This window comes from Vicia villosa, linkage group LG4, assembly GCF_029867415.1.
Source record: "Vicia villosa cultivar HV-30 ecotype Madison, WI linkage group LG4, Vvil1.0, whole genome shotgun sequence".
Lineage (NCBI taxonomy): Eukaryota > Viridiplantae > Streptophyta > Magnoliopsida > Fabales > Fabaceae > Vicia > Vicia villosa.
The window spans coordinates 185,026,930-185,043,501 of NC_081183.1; the positions used below are offsets into that span (position 1 = coordinate 185,026,930).

General features: G+C 30.6%; 2 protein-coding genes across 5 annotated transcripts; both read left to right on the forward strand.

The window, feature by feature from the left end:
• The first annotated feature begins 6,311 nt into the window (after positions 1-6,311).
• LOC131600527 (F-box/FBD/LRR-repeat protein At1g13570-like) lies at positions 6,312-9,038 on the forward strand. Its single transcript, XM_058872671.1, has 5 exons — positions 6,312-6,335; positions 6,459-6,516; positions 6,711-7,581; positions 7,727-7,882; positions 8,575-9,038. Exons 3-5 carry the CDS (start codon positions 6,751-6,753, stop codon positions 8,938-8,940), a joined length of 1,353 nt encoding a protein of 450 aa, XP_058728654.1. The 5' UTR covers positions 6,312-6,335; positions 6,459-6,516; positions 6,711-6,750; the 3' UTR covers positions 8,941-9,038.
• Positions 9,039-13,816: 4,778 nt separating this feature from the next.
• On the forward strand, positions 13,817-16,079 carry LOC131596346 (F-box/FBD/LRR-repeat protein At1g13570-like). 4 transcript variants are annotated; one of them, XM_058868970.1, is made up of 5 exons: positions 13,817-13,883; positions 14,049-14,099; positions 14,309-15,175; positions 15,396-15,563; positions 15,679-16,079. In XM_058868970.1, exons 2-5 carry the CDS (start codon positions 14,097-14,099, stop codon positions 15,967-15,969), a joined length of 1,329 nt encoding a protein of 442 aa, XP_058724953.1. In that variant the 5' UTR covers positions 13,817-13,883; positions 14,049-14,096; the 3' UTR covers positions 15,970-16,079. The 4 variants fall into 4 exon arrangements, with proteins under 4 accessions (XP_058724953.1, XP_058724956.1, XP_058724955.1 ...); XM_058868973.1 differs by having other exon boundaries at positions 13,869-13,887; XM_058868972.1 differs by lacking the exon at positions 13,817-13,883 and adding an exon at positions 13,888-13,946.
• Positions 16,080-16,572: the final 493 nt, after the last annotated feature.

The window sequence follows — 16,572 nt, forward strand, 5'->3', positions numbered from 1 at the left end:
CATTCCATTGGATCTCTGGTTTTCAGCCTGAACTAGATCTTATCAAATTTTTAGTTTTCTATTCGCCTGTGCTAGAAAAGATGATTGTGAAGCATCTTCATGTTGTCAGACCGGAGTTATTTATTCTTCTTAATTAATTCGGTTCAAGAGATCGTCGGGAAAAGCTGAAGTTATTTATTCTTCTTAATTTATTTGATGAATTTTATAGTTATTATGACTACAGTTAATCTTTTTAATTAAAATTTGGGAATTTTAATAGCTGAGACAATTTTTTTAGTAAAAAAGCACTTTCTCGTTATTATCTTTTGACTTAGAGTTCATTTTTGATTGACACTCTTGATTGTAAACCTTCCAGTTCCGATCAAAGTTCAAAAGACATTGACTATGATCTTATGATACTACATTTAGTGTCAAAACCTTAGAAATCATATTCTAAGATACTACATTTAAATTTAATCTCAGTGTTCATGATGTTCTTGTAAGCAATTTTCTTTTCCAATTACAAGTTTTTAAATTATTTATTTAGCGGTTACTTGTTTTGTTGACAACTGTGGTACTAAACTACCTCTGAAATTAAAAAATGATACATCTATATTTTTTAAATGCTAACTCATCAATGTTCTCTATAAGCAAACCTGATTTTTCAAATTCATTGAAATAAAGAGTAGATAAAAGCTTAGCTGCAACTATCCCTCAAGAAGTGAATCTAGCTTCGATATGCTTACTCCTTCTATGCAGAATTCGATTTTTCGCTAGATTTATGGTTGACTTGTTGTCGATTTACAACATAAGAGGTTTCTTTATTTTGACCTCCATTTCTTCAAGTACCGATATTATCCAAATTGCTTGACATGCAGCATATGATCCTGCTATATATTCAGCTTCACATGATGATAATGCCACCATAGGTTGCTTTTTCAAGCACCATGAAATTGGGACACCAAATACTTGAAAGAAATAGCCAATTGTACTTCTTCTATCTTCCTTATCTCCACACCAATCAGCATCTTAAAAACAAGTAACTGATTCTTCTTTGCCTTTAGAGTCTCATCGAAATAGAATTCCATAGTCTATTGATCCTTTTAAGTATCTTAGAATTCTTCTTGCAGCCTTCATGTGTGACACTCTTGGTTCACTCATGTATCAACTCACTAATCTGATTGCGGAACCTATATCAGGTTAACTGTTGCACACATATCTCATAGACCTGACAATTTGTTTGAACAAAGTTACACCAACTTTGTCTTTGTTACCATGCTTCTCCATCTTCAAGTTCGGTTCGACAGATGAGGATGCAATATTCAAGGTTTTAATCATTTATTTTTGTTTCATAATATCTATATTATCTAGGTTTAATCAATATTAACTATTATAGACTTGAAGAGGTGAAGGGGCTAGTATGGAAGGCGGAGGTGCCGTTTAAGTTTAAGGTATTTGGTTGGAGAATTATTGTTAATAGGCTTTCAAGTAAAGACCGTTGGTGCATAGAGGTATTTTGATTCCCCTTGATCTTTTAAAGTGTTCTTTTTATGGTATTCATCTGAAAAATAAGGATCATTCTTTTTTTGCTTGTTATATGGTAAAGAATATTTGGAAGGATATAAGATTGTGGATAGATAAAGGGGGATAGAGGAGGATGAGTGTTGGTCAAGTTTTATGGATTGACACTTGTTTTATAAATCTAAAAAGGTGAATGTGAAGAAGTTAGATTTGTTTTGGCTAGCTACGACGTGGCGCATTTGGTTGGCTCGGAATGAAGTTTATTTTAGGGAGGAGGGTTGGAACCTTGATGATATGGTTTGGAATATCAAAATCTTGGTTTGGAGGTGGACTTTTTGTGGAGATATTTCTCATTCCAATTATTCCTTTAAAGGAAAGGAGCCTTTGCATTTTTTTGTCTTTTTTTATTTTTAATTTTATTTTATGTAAATAGGTTGGAGAACTGTTAGTTCTTTATTATATATTATTCCTTGTTTACTAAAAAAAATATTATATCCAAATTCTATTTTTTAAATTGAAATTTGTATCTAATTTTTTTAACTAAAATAAATGGTTACCTTTTGAATTCTTTATAATTAAAATATATATATGAATATTTTTTTAAATTTATCTATAAAAAGATTTGATCAAAAGGTTGTTATTAGATGATTAAATTTAAAGAGTTATACTTTAGTTTTTTTTAAAGAACTTTAGAGTTTAGAGTTATACCTAAAAGAAGAGTATATATTTTATTTCACTTTTCGCATAAAATGAGAGCTTAAATTAAGAATATTAGTAGGGGAGGCAAAACGGGTTGTGGCCTGTCTGGTCGGTCCGCGCACCCGCCATAAAATAGTTTAGATTGTTGTTAAGAGAATATTGAACCACCGGTTGGAGCGAAGGCGTAACTCGCAACACATTCACAGCAGTCTCAACCATTGAATCCAACTGCCTGGGTTCAGAACAAAATCTTAGCAGTTCATTATCAAATTTCCCTTCCTCATAATGAGAATGAGAAACCGAGAGAGGTGACTCAGACTTATTATCCGCCCCTTCAACCACTCCTAGTCCAACCAAGATATCTGCAACTACCTCCTTTGCCGACCCAACGCCATTATTAAACTCCTTCGCCGAACTAAAATGGTTCGAGAATTGTTCAATAGTGTCCCCTGAATCATCACACCCCAAATCTTCTGCCCCATCTCCAACATCAACTCCCCACTTATCCTCTGAATTCGTCGATGAAATAGTAGCAGAAGCACAAGATTTCGAGCAATTACCGTTAGGCCGAAACTGTCCAACAGCGTCCTCTCTGATTGTTAGAATAAAATTCTTCCCATTAATGTTGGCCAAGATATAATCTGGTACCTTGAAAGCCAATTTTACCTTCACCATCATCCTAGCGACGTCGTAAGCCTCACCTTTTGCCGTTTTCTCATCAACACAAATAAACGAACCCCAATGCTCCGCTAACGCCACAAAAAACTCCGATTGCCAAACATGCCCGAGAATACTGTAAATTCTGAGCCAAACATCTTTGTTGTCATCAATCGTCCCTTCCTCCCACTTCTTAATAACACATAACCAATTCTTCAACCAAGACTCTCCGTCTTCTAACAAAGCATCAATGAAGCCCTCCTCCCGATCCTCTAACAAACTTAAATATCCACATAAAGGGATTACCTTGATAGCAAACACTCATTCCATCTCCATATACAGTTGAATATTAAAAGCTCATCCAGGAATTATGACCTTACCAACGTAAGCACTGCTCAACCTCTTTTTGTCTTCCTCTTTGGACTCGTAGCAAAACTGATGTAAGTCCTCTTCTAAAACTCCTATTTTGTCCATCCCTGAGACTCCATAACATCCTGCCTCCACCACCTTCTTAAAGGACCTTGCGTCTCTTCTCGAATCACTCGGCCTCTATCAGTTCCCCGAAAAACTTGCTGCTTTGCTTTGGGATCCATCTTGTGAAAAATCCCTATCTTGGGACGATTACGACGAAAACCTCCCAAAGGGAAGGTGTCCCACCTCGGCATCCCTCTTCTAGAGCGACCAGATAAGACGGTCCTCCATCCATTCGCTTGCTCTGAGCTCCGGCCGCCGTGGATCCAAGCCAAAGAAGAACCCTAACCCCCTTTTAGAGAGAGAATTTTCTTAGTTCTGATTATGAAAATACAAACCAAAGACCTCAATTTCGCAAAATAAATTTTAAACATCTGAAATATATATATATATATATATATATATATATATATATAATTTGTGACACTTCAAAATTGAAGACCCTATGAAGTAGGTCAGCTAGCACATCCACGTAATCGGTCCTTATCCCTATTATTTTTCATTTTTCATCATAATAAACTACTTTAATCTACATTCATTACACACAATTTTAATTGATTAAAATACGCATGTTCCACCAAAAAAAAAGTCTATTAAAAAGTATATCTTGTTAGCACTCATTGATAAAAAATATGCATCCTCTCATCGCATGCACAACCTTTCGGAACCTAAATCTCCGAAACTCAGATCGCTCATCGCAAGCACAACAACTCTGAAACCCAAATCTCTATCGCATATTGACATAAGTAAAAAGACTACATAAACCATATTACAAGTTTAACACTGATACTCCCGTTGTTTTGTTTTCGACTACGCATTCAACACACACAACACAAAAATCGCGAAGACAAGTATCATCAATGGTGATTGAACATGAATACAAACTTAAGAACCCTCACCCCCTCGACGAGTATTACATCACTCTCTTCAAAACCTATGTAATCATTTTTCTCTCACTAAAACCCTAATTTCCTAATTTCACATTCCATTCATTTCTCTTCCAACGATGCTGAAAAGCTTAAACCTGTGAAACTAGAATGAAACATGTAATTGTGATTTTTGTGTTTTGATTGAACTGAATCAAACAATCATCATTCATCTCTAATCAGTTAGGTCCGACTGTACTGCTGCATCCAAGTTGACGATAATGTCTTTGAAGCGATAAAATAGGATACACTCTATCGCTCATCTCAGATTGGATAAGAATCTTCATCCAATATGTGAGTAATAACACAATCTTGCTCGCAATATTGATTCGAATTTTATTCTTACAGTTTGAAATTGATGGCATTATGCATAATTTCGTTATGTTTGAACTATGATTTTTCAGGCTTGCTAGCTATAAGAGTTATTCCAATGCTTTAGCAAATGGTAATCTCTTTCAGTATAGATTTTTTCAAAACTATAATTTGAGTTTGAATATAAACTTGTGTTTGATTAGGTTTTGATTATAGTTTTAAGGGTTTACATAATCATTTGTTTAAAGGCAACGGTGGATTTTCATTGGCTAGTGTTAAAACTTTGACACTTCGATCTACAATGGTAATCGATGGTTTTGAAACAAGTTGATTTTTATTTTATGTTTTAGGGGTTTTGAGTTTGGTTTCCTGATTTTTGTGTTTGTTGTCGTGTCTTTCGTAGGCTCCGGAGTTTTCCTGTTATGAATTTAGCAAAGAGTCGTTGCTTTTTTTGTCATAATTGTAATTGGTAGGTAATTTTTTTTGTCAGGCTTTTGCCTTTTCTTTGTGTAAACAGGGTAGAGAACATTCTCTATTATATAATTATATATTATATGTTATTCCTTGTTTACTAAAAAAACTACTATATTCAAATTCTATGTTTTAAATTGAAATTTGATCTAATTGTTTTAACTAAAATAAATGGTTACTTTTTGAATTCTTTATAATTAAAATATGTATATGAATTTTTTTTAAATTTATCTATAAAAATATTTGATCAAAAGGTTGTTATTAGATGATTAAATTAAGAGTGTTATACTTTAGTTTTTTTTTTTTAAGAACTTAAGAGTTTAGAGTTATACTTAAAATAAAATAAGAGTATATATTTTAATTCACTTTTCCGCATAAAATTAGAGCTTAAATTAAGGATGTTAATATACATTAATGTGAGTGTGAGTGATTAATTAATATAAAGAGTTATTACGATTTTACTCCGATGGTATATAGATGATTTCTGATTTATTCTTGTTAATTATATTAATATAAATGGGTAAAGAGTAAATCAGATATGACCACAATGGGATAAAACGGTAATAATAACCCATTAATGAGGAAGTAAATGTTATTTAAGTGGCAAAAACTATAGCTGTCAATATAGGGGGCTATCCGGCCCTAAATGGTCCGGCCTTAATGGGCTCTGAGCTTTTTAGGGTTGGGTTAAAAAGGCCATGTATAATATGGGTTCGAGATTTACTATCCGAGCCCGATCTTAGATGGGCTTCGGGCTACCTGACCCTGAATGTGCTTTTTTATTTAAAAAAATTAAAATAAAAACTCCATAATATTTATTATAAATAAAATTAAAAATTATGTTATTTTAAACATAATACATTTTTAAGTACTATATTATCTCTTATAAATACTATAATATGTTTCTAAATATAATATATATCTAAATTGTATAAAATAATACTTGAATATATATCTAAATTGTATAAAATAATACTTGAATATTTATTATAAGAGAAAAACTAATATAACATAATGATAAATGTTGATTTGATTAATGTATAGTAATATTTAAAAGAGAAAGATTGAATAAAATAGAGATAAAATTTAATAAAGTGAGAAAAATTAATATGCTATTTTGGAGTAAGATAATATAAATATTAATATGGGGTATAATTTTAAGCCCCAAGCCTATGATTTTCTGGCGGGCCAGACCATATGGGCTAGCCCATTTTGACAGCTGTAGCAAAAGGATTATAAATAATTTGAAGATGTTTACTGGCTTATTAGACTCCTGAATTATCCCCTTGTCTTGATTCAGTAGGGTTACGATAACCCTAACCCTAATCTTTCTCGTTCATTTGATTTCTCTTAACTATTGTGTTATTCTTTATTTTCCACTTGTTTATTATTTTTTCTGAAATTAGTTACTGTTTGTTGTAGCAATCGATTATTGGCGGCTTTTCTTGGAACTCTTCAATCCGTTGCTTGACATTGTAAGGTATGAAACTCTTGTTCCGAATGTAATATAGAAAACCATCTTTCTATTCTAAATAACTTTAGAATTCATTAGTTTGAATTTCAGGGTACTCTTTCAAATGACCTACCAATAATATTTTAGATTCATATATACACTAACCTAATTTGTTTTCTGATTCATTATATACCTTTGTTTCAATATGAATATATCTAAAGGGAACACAACAGACAGGGTCTACTCCTCAAATTGATTGATATGGAGCCGGATAGAATTAGTTCGTTACCGAATAATATAATTGAAAAGATACTGTCCTACATTCCAATTAAGGAAGCAGTTGGAACAAGTGTTTTATCCCATAAATGGATGAACAAATGGTGCACACTACCAAGTCTCGTATTTGATACAGATTGTTTCTCGATTAAAGCTTCTGAAGACCCTTCAGTTTTCAATAAGAAGTTTGTGGAAATTGTTGATCACGTGCTTTTAGTTCATTATGGACCAGTCAACATATTCAAGATTTGTGACTACAATTTAAATCGTCTGAGTCTTAAAACTAATGTTCTTGATCGATGGATTCTGCATCTAACAAGAAGGTCTATTCAAGAGCTTGTGTTGGAAGGTTGGATAGAAGGACAATATCAAATACCTCGGTGCTTATTCTCTTGTCAAGGCTTACGTTGCTTAGAGTTATCTTGGTGTTGGCTTAAACCTCCAACAAAGTTCGAAGGTTTCAAGAACTTGAAAAGTCTTGGTTTGTATGATGTTACTATATCTCAAGATGATTTTGAAAACCTCATATTTAGCTGCTCTTTGCTGGAAAGTTTGACATTGATGAAGGTTAACGGTGTCTCCCATATTAATATCCATGCACCAAATCTTAAAGAGTTGAACGTTGCGGATGAATTTGAGGATATTAACTTTGACATTGCTTGTCAATTAACTTCTGTATTCGTCAATTTACCTTTGTATTTCAACTCTGCAAACAATCAAAGTAGATTGCATGGTGGAGGTTCTAGCAATTTGCTCAAATTTTTCAATCATCTGCCTCACATAGAGGGCCTAGCTATTGATAATTATTTTTTAAAGGTATAATGCTTCAACCATCTTATTAATATTGAATTTGATTGTAGAAGTTACTCATTTATGCTTGTTTAAATCCCCTACAAATTTATGTAACTATTAAATGCATTATATTCATATATTCAGATTTATAACCATCGTTCTTTTCTAGTATTTGGCTGCAGGTGTTGTGCCGGTAAAACTTCCTACTCCCTGTATCAATCTACAAGGTCTTTCTTTATTCATAAACTTTGATGATTTGAAGGAAATTTCGGCTGCTCTTTGCCTGCTCAGAAGCTCACCTACTCTTAAATCATTAACAATATATGTGAGTACTCGCTTTGTTTGGTTTGACTTTTTTTTTTTGAATCAAGTAAATACTTTATTAATAGGATTCAGAAAAACAGATACAAAGCATGTGGTCACAAAGAATCTTGCCTCACAAAGAATTCACTCCCCTAAGCCATCATTAAGTTACTTAGGTGATGTCTCAATTTAAGACACCCCCACACTCTATAAATCATATTTTCAATTATTTTGGAGCCCACAGTAGCAGTGTTCTTACTCCCTCCAAAACATCTATTGTTTCTAACCATCCAACACTCATGAAGTGTTTCAGCAACAGCACATTTAAGAATCCTAGCTCTCCAACTTTTCTTGTTACATCTTCTCATAATCCAAAGCATCTCACCATGCCATCCTTGCGGACTATGCCTTATTTGTAACCACTTTAATACCTCAAGCCAGATTTTCCGCCTAGGGAATTTGTCTTGTTTTTACTGAAAAAACTTAAATAACTTGAGATTAAATTCCATAACTTGTAGATGTGAGTTAATATTGCTAACAAAAAGGTATGAATCAATTGTAGTTATACAAAGTAAGTGACGAATGCGCCTCATTTTCCATATTTTATCAATCAATACAATGTTAGCTTTAGCATTTTAATATGATATATATCCCTCTTATCAATCAATTGTTTTTTCTCCCTTTGATCCATGGGTTTATATTAATTGCAAGCAGGCACGGATTGAGCAGCATTCGGCACCTCTGACACCTATAAGTGAAAACTATTGCTGGGAAGATACATTTTCCAAGCCAGACACACCCATGCAAGTGCATGACTTGAGAATAAATAACATCTCCGGACTCCAACCTGAACTAGAATTTATCAGATTTCTGGTTCTCTATTCGCCCGTGCTAGAAAAAATTATTGTGGAGCGTAATCCAAATGTCGGAACGGAGTTGTTTATTAAAATACTTGGGTACATAGTTCAGTTCAAAAGTGCATCAGAAATAAATTTTATTTACAACAAGAGAGACTCCTCGTGCATTTGTATTCTCTTCCAATCATCGAAGTTCTTCAAAAGTCAACCAGAACAAGAGTAAAATTTTTAATTAAGTGTGAAATCATGACTGATTAGTATTGAAATTATTTAGTGTTTTTCTAACTCTTTCAAGTTTGCATTTTTGGGTCCAACATCATAAGTTATTTTAATATATGAAGTTTTTGCTAAGTTTTATGCTCCTACTATTTTTATTGGAATTCATTTTTTGTATTTTGTATTTTCAAGATTCACACTACACCATGAATGGTGAATCCGAACTTAAGTAAAAGGTTGGAGAAATTAAAAGAATTCGAGGAGAATGTTCGAAAGATTAATAACAGGCTAATATTTTTCAAAAGCAACTTTAATGAATTTGAAGAACAAGAACACAATTTTAATTCAGTGGCATGTATAAGCATGCTTTATTTTATATTTCAAACTTTCAGTTGATTTATTTGGAATTAGGACTAGTAGGTAATAACTATAAGAGAGATGTTACAATGTTGTTTATTACTAATGCTGCTGCAACTAACTTAAAAGTTTAACAATTATTTACATACTTACATCACACAAACTATTTTGAAGAATTCCATTTCCCATGCAATGATCCAAATGTATCTTTTACAAGCCAAAAACGAGAGTATAAGAGATACTCGGCCTATTACATCCGAACAATAATCCCCTACTTCCAAAACAGAAGAAAAATGTGGACCTATGGATAATCTCCAATATACACTCATCAAAATTAAACACTCCTCCATTGAAAAGGGAACCAATCCCTCCTCCATTGAAAAGACATCAATCCGCAATAACCATATGCTCAAAAATGTGGCTAACCAGATTATGACAACAGTTGATCTAATAGACTTGTTCTTCAGCTTCTGATAGCGGAAAAAGAACTCCACAAAATCACCCAAAGACAACACTGATAAATGCATTTTGATGCACAATATTCTATGTTCATACTTAAGCATTTTCATAATTTGTTTTGCTTATTTTTCACTTTTATTGTGTTTTCTTATTTTATTTTTGTTTTTATTTAATTTTCGTATTTTATTTTCAGTATTTGTAGCTTTCAGTAAAAAATTCATAACTAGAGCTACGGGAATCGGATCGACGCGTTCTAATATTCGTCGGAAAGCTGAGTGAAAGAGCTGCAACTTTCATGTTGTGGAAAACCGGATTTCAGCCGCTCTATAGTAATTTTTATGATAAACTTAGCTTTGTACGTTTGTAACGGAGAACTAATTCCAAGGTGAAATCTGCTGATTACGAATTAAAGTGAGGCCTTTATAAAATGTATTTTAAAATATTAATTTGGAGGTTGCTAAGGGTTGAACCCAAGACATAAAGGAAAAGAGGCATATATTTTACTAACTCAATTACAATAATATATATAACGCAAGCGTCAATATATATTTTTATAACTAAATGAAAAAAAAAAATTAAGGCCTTTTTTAGGTCCAAACTTTTGAGGCCTAAAGCCCTAACTTGAGTAGTTTGGCCCTCGGGCCGGCCCTGATAGGGTATATTGATTTAAGTCGATTGCTGTATGATCCTTAACTATAACCATGTTAGCGTTTGCTTACTTCGTTATCGTGTTTGATTAATCCGCGATGGCTTAAATCCGTTTGCTTAATTCGGATAATAGGAATTTACATCACATAAAATCCGTTGCGCTTGTCAGTGAGTTTTGTAGTCGAATAGGGATAGATTAGGAGATTGAATTTATAATAATCAATTATAAGTCAGAACCAAAATCAGTAGATTAGCCGTTTTAGCTTATTTGACACTTGGCAAAAGCCTTGATTTTCATTGAACAATAGAAAAGTTTTGATTTTTATTGGACAATAGAAAAGTGATTTGTGTGATTTAGTTAGTTACTAAATTGACTTTTTTTGTGTATAATTTTTTTTTGTGTGTAACAAAGGCCATTTTTCTCAAATTGGTCAATTTAATCATATTAGTTAAAACAATAACAAAGGACATTTTTGTCAGATTGGTATATTTAAATATTTAATAGTATTAGTTAGATTAAATAAAATTATATTAAGTGACACGTCAAATCAACTATCTAGCCATTAATAGAAGATATCACCATACTCTCTAAAATGCCCTTTTCTATTTTTAAATTTACAAAGCACAAAAGTTAAAATGGTTTATTCATAATCAACCTATCCTTTCAATCTTCTCATCATTTCTAATGTTGCCACATGTAATAAACTAATAGACAAACCACCCTCTCATTTCAACACACTTCACTTCTAAATAACTTTTATCTCTCTCTTCAATAAAACCATTTTAGTAAAATCATTGTGGTTTAAATTTCACAATAAATTTTTTTTCAAACATTAAAATTTCTTTATCATACAAATTCTTTTTTTTATATAACATTATTCAATACAGTTGAATTTAAATTATTATTATTATTCATTTTAAATTTTTATTTGTATTTAAATAGATTTTACATTATATAAAATAATTTTTATTTATTTACTATTATTAAAAATATTAATTAATATATTTTTAAAATTTACACGAAATTTTTATTTTAAAATATTAAAAATTCTTTTTTTCTCATAAACCATTCTCAGTTAAATTTTTCTTTTTCTCACACCTATTATGTTATAATTAATATATGTCTTTATTTGAGACATAAAATTTATATTTTCAAATGTCAAAATATTTTCTTTTTCTTACGGGCCACTATCAACAAAATACGTATTTTATTTTAATAAACATTTGCCCTTATTTAAAACACAAAATTTTTATTTTCAAATGTCAAAATTTTTATTTTTCTCACGGGACATTATCAGCAAAATACTTTTTTTTAATTAACAATTGTCTTTATTTGAGACACGAAATTCTTATTTTCAGTCAAATATATATAAATATAACTTTCAATTTACAGTATAATTTTACATTACTAAACTAGTAACAAACCCGTGCGTATGCACGGGTTCTGGTTTGGTACGCGTATTTGCTTACATGATATATTTATTTTAAATCATAAACAAAATTTGAATCAAAATTTTTGGATCATAAATACCATTTTTCGTATATAAAAATATCTAGATCAATAATAAATTTTTTCCCGTATATAAATATTATTTAAGTTTAGATATCATTTAGAAAAATATCTGAACCAAAAGTAAATTTTCGTATCTAAAAATATTTAAATTAATAATTAACTTTTTCCGTATATCATTTTTTAATCAAAATTATTTGGATTACAAATACCATTTTTCATATAAAAAATATTTGGATCATTAAGATATTTTCCCATATAAAAATATTATTTATGTTTAGATATCGTTTACAAAAATATCTGAATCAATTGTAAATTTTTGTATATAAAAATATTTAGATCAATAATAGTTTTTTTCTCGCATTCCTTTTTTGAATAAAATTTTTTTGGATCATAAATATCATTTTTCATATATATAAATATTTAGATCATTAATAGATTTTTCCCATATACAATATTATTTATGTTTATGTATCGTTTGCATAAAAATATTTAGATCAATAATAATTTTTTCCCGTATACCTTTTTTGAATAAAAAAATTTTAAATCATAAATGCCATTTTTCGTATATAAAAATATTTAGATCAATAACAAATTTTTTCCATATAGAAATATTATTTTTGTTTAGGTATCATTTACAAAATTATCTAAATCAATAGAATTTGAATATAAAAAATAATAGCATGTTACAATTGAATAAGTTTTAAACTTTTTCACACACACACGCACGCACGCACGCGCGCGCACACACACACACACACACACATATATATATATATATATATATATATATATATATATATATATATATATATATATATATATATATATATATATATATATATATATATATATATATATCCTATTTACATTGATAACATATATTTCTGAAATGACATCAATAACAAATAATTTTTTTAATATTTAATTGTGCAAACATTTTTTTAATTGCATAAACTTTATAAATGAAATATATTAATATAATAATATTTTGAATCATATAAATTAAGCTAATGATAAGTGACACACTTTTTGTATTTTATCCAATAACACACATTTTTTAAGTATATTTTTTAATTCATTTTAATTGAAATAATTTTTTTAAAACTAAAATTAGTATTATTTTCATTAAAGAATTGTATTTTAAAATAAAAATTATTTCAAATTATATTTCTTTGTTATTTTTATTCAATTAAAAAAGTTAATTTTTAAAAATTAAATATTACTTTAAATTTAGATTAACAATTACTTAAAATGATCATAATAATCTTTTTATTAGAAAAATAATTTATTGGAATATTTTGATTAACACTTTATTAGAAATAATAATAAAATAATAATAAAAAGTGAAAAGTAAAAAGTGAAAAGTAAGTTGAAAAGTGAATTGGGAAAAACCAACAAAAGACATTTTTGTCCATATATTATTAATTTAGACTAAGATAACAAAATGGTATTTTTGTGATTTTCGAACAATAATTTTTCTTATATTATAGATAGATAATTTTTACCCGTGCGGACGCACGAGTATATTACTAATATTTGTAAATGGAAGAGACCAATTTACACAAAAGAGAGAGAATTCAATTAAATTAATATTATAGGTATTCAATTATAACTTTGTATTGTAATTAAAATACAATTTTAACTTAAAAATACTATTATGACATGGCAAGTATAGGCATTTTAATTAGGTATATGTAAATTAAGTTTACACTATGGTGCGCTACCTTTAAATTCTAATTCTAAATGCAAGTTAGTATCATAGTTACTCTTCTCAGTCGTCTGATCTGAAATAGACAGTTGTAATTATTTTCAATGAACATTGTAAATGAGTACGATAACCGTCTGATATTCAATTAATGGTCAAGATGCGTGCTGCTTATACATCAGCAATCCCGGTTCATAAATACACAGTTTATAGTATACACTCAAAATTAGAAAACGTTAACTCGTTGAGTTGTTCCTCGCAGTCGCAGGCATGTAAACCCTAAAACCCTTTTCTTCTCCATTTTTCTGTGTGAATCAAATCCTTCTCTTATGTGATTCTCAAGCCTTTTTGATTTCCTCCTCAACATTGAATCCATCATTTCTTCTTTGTTTTTTCTCTAATTAGTTAATGTCTTTTGTTCTGTTTGTTGCAGCAATCCCGTTCCAAAGATTATTGGGTGTTTTTCAATCGCTAGCTTATCATGGTAATTCTTGAAATATCCTTTTATACTTTGAATTCTGAAGAATAAATAATTGTGCATTTTTTTTTAATTCAGTGAAGTTACATTAGTTTGAGTTTCAAGTTCTCTTTCAGTAGACTTAGCTATAAGTCTGTTATGCATACACTGACTTTGTTTGTTTTCTGATTCATGTATGTACCTTTGTTTCAATATGAATGTATATATATCTAAAGGAAAGAAAAGAAACAAAATCTATTCGCCCAACCGATATTCTTGTGGAGCCGGATATGATAAGCGGCTTACCAGGTCATGTAATAGATGTGATTCTGTCTTTCTTGCCAATTATAGAAGCAGTGGGAACAAGTGTTTTATCCAAAAAATGGAGGAATTGTTGGCGCACACTACCCAATCTTGTTTTTGATCCACAATGTGTATGTGTGGCTTCTCATGACCCTGTAGTTATTGAAAGCAAGTTTCTTAGAATTGTTTATCACGTACTTTTACATCATTCTGGGCCAATCAACATGTTCAAGATCGATGGTTTTCGTTACATTAGTGAGAATCTTATGAGTGATATTGATGAGTGGATTCTTTATTTAGTCAAGAGGTCTGTTAAAGAGCTTGTGTTGGAAGTTTGTGCTGAGGAATATCCCTATGGGATACCTCGGTGCTTATTCTCTTGTCAAAGTTTACATCGTTTAAAACTAAAATGGGGTTATATTAGATGTCCAAAGACGTTTGAAGGTTTCAAGCACTTGAAAAGCCTTGATCTAAATATGGTTCAAGTGGAACAAGATGATTTGGAAAATTTGATATCCAGCTGCCCCCTACTTGAGGACTTGACATTGTCCAGACTTGAAGATTTACAAGAAATTACTATTCATGCACCAAATCTCAAGTTTTTTAAATTATATGGTGAATTTGAGAGTATCAGCTTTGACAACACTTATCAATTAACCGCAATATCAATTGAGTTACATATGCAATTTGAGTTCGAAGGCAATCAAAGTATATTACATGGACACTCTAGCAACTTGCTCAAATTTTTGGATCATCAGCCTTGCATACAGAGCCTAGAGATTCATAGTCATTTTTTGAAGGTACAATGCTTGAGCATCTGAATGTTGAATTTGACTACTAGAGTAGATCATCTAATGTTGTTTAAGTTAATCCCCAATCTGAACCCCCTACAAATTTAATATGAGCCATAATTATTTGTGTGCTACTCTTGACCTGTAAGTATTAAAAAGTTTATATTCTGATTTAAAGTCTTTCTTCTGCTTTGCATTACTTAGAGCCATTCTTCTGTTTTTGCTTCAGTATTTGGCTACAGGAGTTGTGCCGCTAGAGCTTCCAACGCCATGTATCAATCTAAGATATCTTTCCTTATTCATAAACTTGGATGACCTTAACCAAATTTCGGCTGTTCTTTGCTTGCTCAGAAGCTCACCTAATCTTAAAACGTTAGAAATATTTGTGGAAGAATCTGTAAGTACTTATTTAATTCAGCTTTGTTTTCCTGTCTTAGCTGTGGTTGAACTTCTTAAGTTTGTAAACATCTCTTGCATGTGACTTACAACAATCAATACATTGCTATCTTCAGTGGTTCAGGGAGCAGAATGTTCTTTCAACACCCGACTCCTATAATTGGGAAGATATATTTTCAGAGCCAGTCATGTCCCTCGGAATGCAATATGTGACGATAAACAACATCTCTGGTTTCAAAGACGAAATAGAATTGATCAGATTTCTACTTCTCTATTCACCTGGGCTAAAAAAGATGATTGTGAAGCCTAAATTACTCTTCAGTCTGGAGTTGAAGACAAAACTAATTCAATTCAAAAGAGCATCGGAAAAAGTTGAAGTTATTTACGACGGTGAAGACTATTTGTAATGATTTTTATTCTCGATATTTCATCCTATGACTTTTAAAGTTAGGGAAATGCTAACCAGTGCCCTCAGGACAATGGTTAAGACTTTAAAATAGTAAATTTATTTCGGTAATCTATGTATTTAATGCCTCGAAAATTGAAATATTAGATTTTCTATAAAAAAAATTCTTTTTTTAGAATGTTTAACCATTGCCCTGAGGGCACTGGTTAGGAAGACCCAATTAGGGACAATGCTATAACACTTGTGTTGGTAACTTCAAATTCCCATTCAAAAGTTTAGAAGACATTGGCTATAACTATGTGACACTACATTTAGTTCCAAAAGTTTATAAGTCTTTGTGTATGACTTTGGAATTTAATTTCAACTTGTAGAAGTTGTTCTGTTAAATAATTTTCTTTACCAATTACATGTTTTGTTGAATTACCAAAATATTCAAATTGAAAAAAGGCTAGCTTATCAATGCATTCCATACACAAACCTGATTCACAAGCTCAATAAAATTAAGTGTAGAAAAAACATAGATGCTACTCCTTGAAACATGTCAAGACTTTTTTATTTTGGTAATACTAATAACTTCAAACGCTTGGGGAAACAAGCTAAAGTA

Excerpts from the sequence above, each read along its gene's own strand:
- LOC131600527 (XM_058872671.1), top strand. The coding sequence starts at position 6,751 with ATGGAGCCGGATAGAATTAGTTCGTTACCGAATAATATAATTGAAAAG. Across the intron at positions 7,582-7,726 it reads TTGATAATTATTTTTTAAAG|TATTTGGCTGCAGGTGTTGT; the intron begins GTATAATGCTTC and ends GTTCTTTTCTAG. Across the intron at positions 7,883-8,574 it reads TTAAATCATTAACAATATAT|GCACGGATTGAGCAGCATTC; the intron begins GTGAGTACTCGC and ends AATTGCAAGCAG.
- LOC131596346 (XM_058868970.1), top strand. Across the intron at positions 15,176-15,395 it reads TTCATAGTCATTTTTTGAAG|TATTTGGCTACAGGAGTTGT; the intron begins GTACAATGCTTG and ends TTTTTGCTTCAG. Across the intron at positions 15,564-15,678 it reads AAATATTTGTGGAAGAATCT|TGGTTCAGGGAGCAGAATGT; the intron begins GTAAGTACTTAT and ends TGCTATCTTCAG.